We start from the raw sequence: 11,390 nt of genomic DNA, 5'->3' as shown, positions 1-11,390 counted from the left end.
CTCCCCCCGCCCCCCCCGCCGGCTCGCGCTGCCGCGGTGTCCCGGTGGCGAGGTGTGCCGGCAGCGGGGTGTCGCAGGGCGTGTCACGAGGTGACTCGGGGCGGGCCGAGGGCGGGCGGGAGGGCGCGACGAAGGGCGTGCGGGGCTGTGGCTCCAGGCACCCCTCCCCCGCCGCGGTCGGCAGGCCTTTCCCGGGAGAAGATGGCGGATCGGGCGGAGATGTTTTCTCTTTCCACCTTTCACTCGCTGTCGCCGCCAGGCTGCAGGTACGCACTTGGGCGCCCCGGGCCTCGGCAGGTCCCTCCCTTCCTACAGCCCTTTCTCCGACCCAGTCTCCAGACTCCTCCGACCCGACCCTGCCACCCCACCCCCATCGCCTTTGGGGACCCAAGCCCCGGACCCCTCGTTGGTCCTGAGGCTCGTGACTCCTGCTCCCCATCCCCCACCCACGGGTTCTGGCTCTCCCCCTGTGTGTCCTCCCCTTAGCCCCTCCTCCAGCCCCAATGACCCTCCCACCCCCAATTCCTGTGGGGTTCCAGGGCCGCACCCAGCCCGAGCCGCCGACCCCTTAAGGGTGGAGGTGGTGGCTGAGCCTCCGAGAGGCCGCAGGATGCTGGGTACACCCTCTGTGCTTGGCAGTGTCCTTTTGGCCTTGCTGGGCCTCTTCGGTGGAAGCCTGGCCAGGTCTGCAGGGCTCAGGGAGGAAGAGAGTTGAAATCAAGCCTGGAGCCTGGGGGAAGGGGCTAGGGTGGGAAGAGGGGCTAGCCTGGACCTCTGGGTGTAGGCCTGCCTTGAGAAGGATTGAGGGACAAAGTGGCCAGACTGTGCGCCTAGAACAGGCTCGACCCCCTCCCCCTCCTGCTGCTGCAGCTTCAGCTCCCCCTCCCCCTCCTCTGCTCAGCCTGACTCCCCTGAGGCTGAGGCTGCGACCCAGAGGGGCCTGAGCGGAGTGCAGAGGGAGGAGAGGCTGCTGGCTCTGTGAGGGAGGAGGGCTGGAGGGCTGGTGGCTCCTCTGAGCTGGTCATGGCTCAGATTGTGGGGGAAATCCATTGCAGAGCAGAGCCTGAGGTTCATGGCAGGATGTGGGTCTGGGAGTTGGGGGCTCTGGAGACTATGGAGCCTAGGAGCTGGGAGGGTCTCCCTTGGCCCCTGCTTAGGACCGGCTCCCAGACAAGGGTCCAGGGCGGGTGGCTCTCTCAGGAGCCCTGTGCTTGCTCTCTCACCCCGGTCCCCTCTCCAGGCCTCCTCAGGACATAAGCCTGGAAGAATTTGACGATGAGGATCTGTCCGAGATCACCGATGACTGTGGTCTGGGCCTCAGCTATGACTCGGACCACTGCGAGAAGGTGGGCCAGGGGCTGGGGGCAGACTCAAGGCAGAGTCTTGCTTCAGCTCTGCTTAGCGTTCCCCTGGGGTTTGAGGGTGGGTCCAAGCTCAGCCTTGAAACAAGGGGTCCTCTGACCTCCCGCTCCCCGCTGGCCTCTCGACCAGGGTCTTCCTTGATCTCAAACCTCTCTTTTCCTAACAGACCGTAGGCCCTCCACTCGGGACCTTCCCCGGCAGTCTTCACCTGGCCCGCACCACTGGGCTAGGTTGGGAGAGGGGAGATGTGCCTCCCCTGTGCGGCCCTCTGTCTCTCAGAGCACGTCCCAGAAAGATCTGTCCCCTTCCAGCTGCTGTCTCACTTCATCTCCTCCTCAGCCCTTTCCCCACCTCTCAAGCCACCTTCTATCTGCCTCATGCCAACATCCCTGAATCTTTTTTCTCTCCATCTTTTGCTTCTCTTCCTCCTCCCTATCTCTCCACATCCCCCTCCCCCGTCGCCCCCCCCCTCGCAATTGTGGCATATGGAAGTTCCCAGGCCAGGGATCGAACCTGTGCCACAGCAGTGACCCAAACTGCTGCAGTGACAACACCGGATCCCTAACCCACTACATCACAAGAGCGCTCCTATCTCTCCATGGTGTTTATTTCATTCAAGAACATTTCTGAGAATCTCCTGTGTGGCAAGTGATAGGGGCTTCCAGGTGCCTGGGAGGAGAGCAGGACAGGTGTGGCTCTTGCCTTTAGGAGCTTGTAACCTGGTGAAGGAGAAAGACATGCGAGAGGCAATAGCCACCTGAATCTCCACTACTGGATTCCAACGGGAGGGGTGTCATGGGGTGCAATGAGGGGAACCCACTCGAGACTGAGGCCACGGGAGAGATTTTCTGGTGGAAAGGGTGCACAGCCATGCCCTTAGGGAAGACTAGCAGGAGCTGGTAGATGAGGGAGATAGGAGGGGATGAGGAGAGGTATTGCTGGAAGGGATTAGTGGGTCAAAGCCCCCGAGATTGGTGCAAACTTGGTGAACCCTGGGTGCTGGCTGTCTTGGCTTCATGCATTCACTTGATATTTACGGAGCTTCCACTGTGGGCCAGGCCCTGTTTTCGGTGGGGGGCAGGGTCCATCAGTGTACAATGGCCCTGATGGGGCCTGTTCTGGTGGGGTTGCAGCTTGCTGGGGAACACAGTCTCCAAACCCTACAGGGAATGAGTTGTGTTAAAATGCTATGGAGGAAAAAGTGCTGGTGTGACAATTTAGGGGCGAAATGAGGCTGGCATGTGGGTTGGGGCCACTCTGAGAATCCCTGTCACCCAGGCTTAAGAGTTTGGACTCTTACTTACCAAGAACTGGAGTGATCCTTATGTGTCGCAAGCAGAGTTTTTACAAAGCTGTGCTCTTGGAGCTCAGAATGAACTGGAGGGAGGCTTCCCTCCCTTGACTGACAGCTTCCTGCCTCCCCCTGTCCTGGGACCTGGGACCTGGGACCTGGGTCACTGTCCCCCTCTGGCCTAGCTCTGCCCTGTCCTTCTTTCCTCCAGGACAGCCTTTCCCTGGGGCGTTCGGAGCAGCCGCACCCCATCTGCTCCTTCCAGGATGACTTTCAGGAGTTTGAGATGATTGATGACAATGAAGAGGAGGAGGAAGAGGAGGAGGAGGAGGAGGAAGAGGAGGAAGGAGAAGGGGAGGGCATGGAGGGAGGAGGGCCCGGCTCAGAGACCGCTGCTCTGGAGCCCCTGATCCCCTCTCCCTCCCTGGAGGAGCCCCACAAGCACCGGCCCACCACGCTCCACCTGACAACCCTGGGAGCCCAGGTGAGCACCCAGACTCAGCTAAATCCCAATTGCCAGCATCTGGGACTCTGGTCCCCAGGGCAGCCTGTGCCACCACCCCCGAGAGCTGGGGCCTCTCCTCAGCGCTGCTCTCTCTCCCCCCCCTCCAGGACTCCCTGAACAACAACGGAGGGTTCGCCCCAGCGCCTCCAGACTCCTGGCAGGAGACAGTGCTGTGCCCACCCCCCCAGGAGCCCCTCAGAGGTGAGCCAGGCAGCAGGTGGGAGGGGCCCGGGAGGTGCGGGAGGAGGAAGCGGGGTGGGCTGGCTGATGCCTCCCATGGCTCCGCAGACCCGCCCGTCCCCATCCCGCCCACGGACATGAGCCCCTGTGGGGCACAGCCTCCTGTGCGCCCAGATTGCGACCTGGAAGGAAACCGGCCCGCGGGCTCCCCGGCCCAAGGCGGGGCCTCGCCCTCCTCGGATCCAGGCATTGAGGCCGACCTGGGGAGCGGCTCCAGCACAGGCCGTGGGGGCCGGCGAAGCAGCCAGGAGCTGTCCTCGCCCGGCTCCGACTCCGAGGACGTGGCGGGCGCGCGCCTGGGCCGCATGATCTCGTCCATCTCCGAGACGGAGCTGGAGCGGAGTAGCGACGACGGCAGCAGCAGCAGCGGCCGCTCCTCACACCTCACCAACTCCATCGAGGAGGCCTCGTCGCCGGCTTCCGAGCCGGAGCCGGAGCCTCCGTGCGAGCCCCCGCGCCGCCCCGCCTTCCTGCCCGTGGGGCCCGACGACACCAACAGCGAGTACGAGTCCGGGTCCGAATCGGAGCCAGACCTCAGCGAGGACGCTGACTCGCCCTGGCTGCTCAGCAACCTCGTGAGCCGCATGATCTCCGAGGGCTCCTCGCCCATCCTCTGCCCCGGCCAGTGCCTATCTCCCGCCGCGCGCCCTGCGGGGGAGCCCGAGGCAACGGCCAGCGGAGCCCCCGGCGCGCCCGAGCTGGCCCCCGGGCCCGGCGGCGGCGGCGGCGGCAGCGGCGGCGGCGACGTGGAGCTGGTGGACATGGAGACGCTGTGTGGGCCGCCGCCCCCGCGCCCCCGGCGCCTCGGCCCGGCGCTGCGCAGCCGGGGCCCTGCCTCTTCCTCAGCAACCCGACGCGGGACACCATCACCCCGCTGTGGGCTGCTCCGGGCCGCGCGGCCCGCCCCGGCCGCCCCTGCTCGGCGGCCTGCTCGGAGGAGGAGGACGACGACGAGGAGGACGACGAGGAGGAGGAAGCTGAGGACAAGGCCGGGCCTCCCGGGGGCAGGGGCACAGGCCCTGCGGCGCTGGACGCCTCGCTGGTGTACGACGCGGTCAAGTACACGCTCGTGGTGGACGAGCACACGCAGCTGGAGCTGGTGAGCCTGCGGCGCTGCGCCGGCCTGGGCGACGACAGCGAGGAAGACAGCGGCGGCGAGGCCAGCGAGGAGGAGGCGGGCGCGGCACTCCTGGGTGGTGGACAGAGAGCCGAGGACACCTCCCCAGACAGCCCGGACCTCACCTTCTCCAAGAAGTTCCTCAATGTCTTTGTCAACAGCACCTCTCGATCTTCCAGTGAGTGGGAGGGGCAGGGGGGCGCCCCCGGCTGGCTCCTCCCGAGCCTATGCAGGTCCCCAGAGGGTGGTGGGACTGGGCCTGTCCGCAGATCCTCATGCGGTGGGCAATCTGGAGGGGCTGCTCTGCCCCCAGCCCCTGTTGAGGGTTGAGGGGCGGTTGAGGGGCGGGGCGCTGGGCGGGGCCTTCGAGGACGCCCCTCCCCCGCCCCTGAGTCTGTGTCTCCCTGTTTCTGTCTCTCAGGCACCGAGTCTTTCGGCCTTTTTTCCTGCCTGGTCAACGGCGAGGAGAGAGAGCAAACCCATCGGGCCGTCTTCAGGTACAGCCTCTCCTCCTGCCGCTGGGGACCCTTCACCAGAGTCTCTAGCCACCCCAGGACACTAGTAGACACAACTCAGCCAGTCCAGCCCCGGCCGCAGTGACCCCCCGCCCCCGACCTGATTCAGGTTCATTCCCCGCCATCCGGACGAGCTGGAGCTGGATGTGGATGACCCGGTGCTGGTGGAGGCTGAGGAGGATGACTTCTGGTTCCGAGGCTTCAACATGCGCACAGGGGAGCGGGGTGTCTTCCCTGCCTTCTACGCCCACGCGGTGCCCGGCCCGGCCAAGGACCTGCTGGGTGAGGCCCCATTCCCAAGGGGTGTCTTGTCATCCCAGACCCCTCTTGCTTGCCTGACCTACGCCCCTTGTCATCCCCCCAGGGAGCAAGCGGGGTCCCTGCTGGGTGGAGCGCTTCGACGTCCAGTTCCTGGGCTCCGTGGAGGTACCCTGTCACCAGGGCAACGGTATCCTCTGTGCAGCCATGCAGAAGGTCAGTCTGGAGGTGGGCGCCCCCAGCCCCACAGGCCAGCACAGCCCTTGGAGGCCCCAGGCCTCTGCCTGCTTCCACAGAGGGTTCTAGAGGATGCTCAGGGGCCTGGGCCCCCACCCCTGATTCAGAGGCCTGGGTAGACAGGCCTAAGGCAGCGCTCAGCAGCTGTCCGCCATCACTTTCGTGCTCACCCCTCTTCCTCTTCAGCCTGTCCTATTCTTTTTCTTTTCTTAGGGCCGCACCCGCAGCATATGGAGGTTCCCAGGCTAGGGGTCAAGTAGGGAGCTGTAGCCACCAGCCTACGCCACAGCCATGGCAACGCAGGATCCAAGCTGCATCTGTGACCTACACCACAGCTCACTGCAATGCCAGGTCCTTAACCCACTGAGCAAGGCCAGGGATTGAACCCGCAACCTCATGGGTCCTAGTTGGATTCATTACCACTGAGCCACAACGGGAACTCTAGCCCATCCTATCCTTGTCTGAGAGTCTTGATTGACTCTCAGACTCTTCCCTAGGTGTCACGTACTCACTCATTCATTCCGCAGTGGATGTTGACTGAGTGCCTGGCCATCTGCTGTCCTGTGACTGGATAGGAGAGCAGTGGGGGAGCAAGACAGTCCTGCACGCATCCAGCTCATGGGCCAGGCATGAGGAGGCCGGGATCAGTAGGGCCACGGTCCTGGGGAGGAATGGAGAGAAGAAGAGGCAGGATGTCCTGAGACTGAAGAGTGGCCAAGACCACGCTCACATCTTCCAGAATCAGTGCCAGGAGACTTCAGGCCAAATCTAGAATGTTCTACCAGGAGGGATAGACACCCTTGTCGGCCCTTGAGACCCCTCTCCTCTGACTTCTTCTCCAGATTGCCACTGCCCGAAAACTGACTGTCCACCTGCGTCCTCCTGCCTCCTGTGACCTTGAGATTTCTCTTCGGGGGGTCAAGCTGAGTCTAAGTGGAGGACCCGAGGTGGGGGCGTGGGGGCCTGAGGCACAGGGGAGGCTGGGGGTGGGGTAAGGCCAGAGGGTGCGACCAAGGCGTGTACGGCAGGGGTGGCAGGGGCCCCGAGCCGCTGCGTCTAACTCTGCTGACTTCTTCCACCTCTGTTCCAGTTCCAGCACTGCAGCCACTTCTTCCAGATGAAGAACATCTCGTTCTGTGGCTGCCACCCCCGCAACAGCTGGTAAGACCCCGACCCACCGCACGGGCTCCGCAAACCCTGAGGGCGGCCCTACGCAATCCCACCCTCCACCACGAACAGCCGTTTGGCTCCAGCATTGAGCCCCCGTAAGGTGCCCACAGAGACACATTTGGGCTGAGGAGCCACGTTTTAGGCAGGCTCCCATCTGGTCTCGGTGGGCAGACAGACATACAGACAAGCATATGCTAGAAATATCTGTGGGGGTTCTGGTGGACGTCTGTTTGGGGCTCCCCGAGCAGACCTGCAGAGAGGCAAGGGACTTAGGGGTCGACTGAAGAGCACGCTGCAGAGCTTGAAAGACAGGTAGGTGACAGGGTGGCAGCCAGCTGAGCTGAGGCTGTGGGTGAGGGGCACTTTGGGGGTGGCTCGGATGAGGCTGGAGGGGTACCTTCTGACGATGCCTAGGGGCTTGTACTTAAACCTCACTGGTTTGGGGGTCATGGTGTGACACAGGTTGACCAGCCGGCTCTGGCTGCTGGGCAGAGTAGAGGGACCTGAGTGCTGCTGGCTGAAGGCCAGACGGCTGCTGAGGTTATCCACCTGCCGTGTCCCTTATGTCCTAAGGCGTTTAGGAGGTGGGGCAGGCAGGACCTGAGTAGATTGGACGTAGAGGCTGACCTGGAGGGCATAACACCTGGGTGTTGGGCGGTTGGAAACCCACACACCAAGAGAAGAGGCACAGCGTGAATGGGGCTGCAGGCTGGCGATGCAGTATTTGGGCCCTGACCAGATGCAGTGAGACCCCAGCGGCTACTAGAATGTGGAAAGGAGATGGGGGCGGGGGGAGGAGGTCTGTTTGCGAGCAGGTAGACAGCTTTGGTCATGAGGCAGGCAGGATAGCCAGGTGGAGTGAGACGAGGCGGGAGTGAGCGGGGAGGCATGAGCATGAGTGTGGGGTGGGCCACAGCCCCCTGCCCGCCAGGCTCCTGCCCAGGATGCCAGGGCCCTAGATGAAGGAGAGGGGAGGCGCTCACCACTGAGGCAGACAGAGCCAAGCAGAGTCTCAAACGGACCCCCTGGTTGTGAGGAAGCAGGTCCTTAAGGGAGGCAGGATGCGGGAAGGCCACACTGCCCTGGGCCTGAGGCTTGTGACAGATGCTGAGGCTGGCACGTGTGTTGTTGGACATTTGCAGTAAGAGTGAGCCACTGTCTGCTGGCTGGCTGACACGCCACAGGGGCAGAGCTGTGTGGCTGCTTCTCCACTGAGGAGGGAGATGGTTTAGATGCTGCTTTGAGGCCTGGAGAGCTGGGGTAGAGGGCAGGGCTCAGACCAGGCGGTGGGCGGAGCTGGCACCATAAGGACCGAGCTGCACAGCAGCCCACAGCCCACAGGGATGGTGGGCCGAGGGGGGGCATGGCTAAGGAAGGAAGGACAACAGAGGGAAACTGTAGATGCCCCAGGCTCAAGCCTCCAGGCTGGACACTGACCCAGATGTGGTTCCATGAGAGAAAGATGAGTGGCTCAAAGGCTAGGAACGTACTGAAAGCTGCTGACCTGGCGCAGACCTTCCTGGTATTTGTTGCTCTAGAGCCAGCCCAGTAGTCCCCACAGTGAGGAGGCACAGCGGGACAGTGTCAGGTGTCTCACTGCAAAGCAGGTGCCGAGGTGATCAGGAGTGGGCCAGGTGCACTGTGTCTGGACAAGTTGGGCATGTGTGGTGTCTGAGATCACGGCAGCCTCGAACACTCCCCGTGCACCACAGACTGGCTGTGTGTCTGTGGGCAGGTTTCCAACCTCCTCTGTGCCTTAGTGGCCTCCTTTAGAGGCTTTCTTCCAGGGCTGTTGTGAGGTTTTTGGCATTAATCATACAAAGACCTTGCTTAGGATGGTACCTGGCACGTGGTAGGCAGCATCTAAGTGCAGTGGCCATGAATGCACTCATCCAAACACGGCATTTGACAGGTTCACGGTCAACGTGAGCACGCTGTCCCGGCAACGATGCTGTCACATGGGTTCCCATCTGGTGGACCCGCAACCCCTAATCCCACCCTGTGTGTACTGGATTAGCCGAAGTTGGAGGATCTGCACTGTGCTCCTGTAGGATTCGGACGTTTCTTCCCTCTGGACAATAATTTTTATTAATGTCTTGATGAGAAAAAGAAGGGCAGATTCAGGAAAGGCATACATGGAACAGAGCTGGGGCAGCTGCTGCATGAGTGGCAGAGCCAGGGTGCTGCCTCTTCTCCGGGGAGACAGCTGTACACATTGGTGCCCACGTCGAGCCCCACAGCAGAGCCTGGAAAGTAGCTGTGGGTTTGCAGGACCAGAGGTGGTGCTGGGCAGGCTCAGGGTGCCAGGTGATAATGATGAGGAAGTTGGTGGAGATGTGGCGTCCAGAAGACAGGGGAGAGGCCTTCCTCTGTGGTCGGGGCTGGGGGTGGGGGGCACAGAGGCAGGTGGACACTCTGCGGTGAAGAAATGAACTTAGAGCAGTAACTCCTCACAGACCCCAGCACTGTTCTTGGACAGGGACCCACAAAGGGGCCTCACATCTTGAAATCAAATGACCAGCACCCCGCCCCAAGCCCTTCGTTCCTGCCTCTTCTCTCCAGTCCCTGGGGGCTGAGGCGTGGGGCCACATCCCTTGACGTTTCTGTGTGCTGACCCCCCCCCAGTTATTTTGGCTTCATCACCAAACACCCTCTGCTGAGCCGCTTTGCCTGCCACGTCTTTGTCTCCCAGGAGTCCATGAGGCCTGTGGCCCAGAGCGTGGGGTGAGTGGGTCTGGAGGGAGGTGCAGGATGAGGGGTGGACTGGTGGGCAGTGATGGCTGGGACTGCAGTGGGGATGCAGAACTAGGGCCGGGTGCCTCTGGGGGGAGTGGGCTGGAGTTGGATGGGGATGAGGTCTGGGGAGACAGGAACGGGGAGGAGGGCGAGAGGGAAGGTCAGATGAGAGTGGTGGGGGTGGAGGGTTGGGGAGATAATGGGTGGGACACTTGGGTCAGGAGCTCTGGCGGGGGGTGGGGTGGTCCTGGGCATGGAAATGGCACAGGCAGGGTGCCCTTGTGGGTACTGAGGCCAGACAGTAAGGAAAAAGGTCTGTGCTGTGGACACGGTTGCCAGGCCAGGAGGACTGAGGCAGGATGTTGGGGGGGGGGCGGGGCTGAGGACCCCTCTCCTCTGCAGCCGCGCCTTCCTGGAGTACTACCAGGAGCACCTGGAGTACGCCTGCCCCACAGAGGACATCTACCTGGAGTAGCTGCCCGCCACTCCCCTGCTCCAGGAGCAGCTGGGCTGGGAGTGTCTCAGGAGGCCCCCTCAGCTTTGGCAAGGACTGGACCGGGGGCACATGGGACCTGACATCCAGGGGGTCTCCGGGCTGTGCTGGGAAGCCTCCTCCTTGCTCCCCAGAGGCTGCTGAAGAGTGGAGCCTGCACCTCCGCTTCCCCCGATCCATTCTCTCTCTGTGTCACCCCGGCCGCCCTCCTCTCTCCTCCTGTCTGTCTCTGCTCCTCTGTGCCTGCAAACTCTCGTCCTCTGCTCTTTACTTTGGGGTCAGAATTGGGAAGCTCCCACGTGACCCCCACTTGCTCTTCCCCCTGGGATTTATAAAGGAATTTTAATTTTTATAGTGACTATCAAGGGATCATCCCATCTTCGAGCTTAGGGACAAAGAGAGCCCCCCATACTGCCTCACTTGGAGCTCGGGATGCAGGGAGGGGCTCCCCAGAAGGGCCTGGGGGAGACGAGGAGTAGTTGATGCTCACCCCAAGCCCCCAGACTGCTAGGAGGAGGGTGCCCTGCCGGGGCCCCGGCCACACCAGCATCTGCTTTGCCGCTGCAAACACTTCCCACAGTCCAGCACCTCAATAAACTCTCTGCTTGGTGTGACCTCGTGTGTTTCTGGGGTGGTGGGGGTGCAGATACAGGTGCTGCCTGTGGCAGTGTGCGCGAAGACCCCAAGGTAATGGAGTCGTGAGACGCTTACCTTTTCGGTGCTCTCCGAGCTCATGCCGGGGATTCCATCTCCCCAAAAACATGTGATTGGCCAGCGAGGAATCTGAGGCCAAAGGGAGAGTCCCTCGACGTGTGTTCTTTCTCATGCCCTGGAGTGCTGGCTGGGGAGTGCACATGCCGTGCGTGCTCGAGAGTGTGTGCAAAGGCAGAGAGCGAGCAAAGGCAGCACAGACAAATTCACACATGAAGACTGAAAAGTACTGTCTATAAAAATCACGCCCTTCTGGGAGTTCCTGCTGTGACCCAACAGGATCAGCGGCAGCATCTTGGGAGCTTTGGGACGCAGGTTCGATCCCTGGCCTGGCAGAGCGGGTTAAGGATCCAGCGTTGCCACAGTTGTGGCTTAGGTCTCTACTACAGCTCAGATCTGAGAGAGAGAAATCATATGCCCCTGGGTTTCTGCGGTGGCACAGCAGGTTAAAGATCCGGTGTCACTACCGTGGTTCAGGTTGCAGCTGTGGCGTAGGTTTGGTCCTTGGTCCTGGAACTTCCACATGCTGAGTGTGCGGCTAAATAAATGAATAAATAAAATCACACACTCCTATTCAAATTAAAGGCAACCCACCAAAAGAGAATATAGTCAGGAGTTAGTAAATAACCCAGCCTTCAGCATTCGGGCAGCCCCAGCACAGGCAAGGGCCCCTGACCAGTGGCATGCCCGCACACTGGAACACTCCGTGGAAAGAGGCAGAGAGCCCATGGGCGTGTTTGAAATGCACACCTCTG

At 61.8% G+C, this 11,390-nt stretch overlaps 1 protein-coding gene across 1 annotated transcript; it reads left to right on the top strand.

Annotated features, from left to right (window-relative positions):
• MAPK8IP2 (mitogen-activated protein kinase 8 interacting protein 2) lies at nt 53-10,538 on the top strand. The gene is given in 13 exon segments (XM_021091276.1): nt 53-266; nt 1,241-1,346; nt 2,865-3,137; nt 3,266-3,359; nt 3,447-4,187; nt 4,190-4,693; nt 4,937-5,012; nt 5,140-5,312; nt 5,395-5,504; nt 6,368-6,472; nt 6,616-6,686; nt 9,321-9,419; nt 9,834-10,538. Coding segments are annotated over 13 exon segments (2,490 nt in total). The 5' UTR covers nt 53-201; the 3' UTR covers nt 9,907-10,538.

This window comes from Sus scrofa, chromosome 5 (assembly GCF_000003025.6).
Source record: "Sus scrofa isolate TJ Tabasco breed Duroc chromosome 5, Sscrofa11.1, whole genome shotgun sequence".
In the NCBI taxonomy this organism is placed as follows: Eukaryota; Metazoa; Chordata; class Mammalia; order Artiodactyla; family Suidae; genus Sus; species Sus scrofa.
The sequence above is the reverse complement of the archived record's forward strand: the minus strand, read 5'-3'. Positions and strand labels throughout refer to the sequence as shown.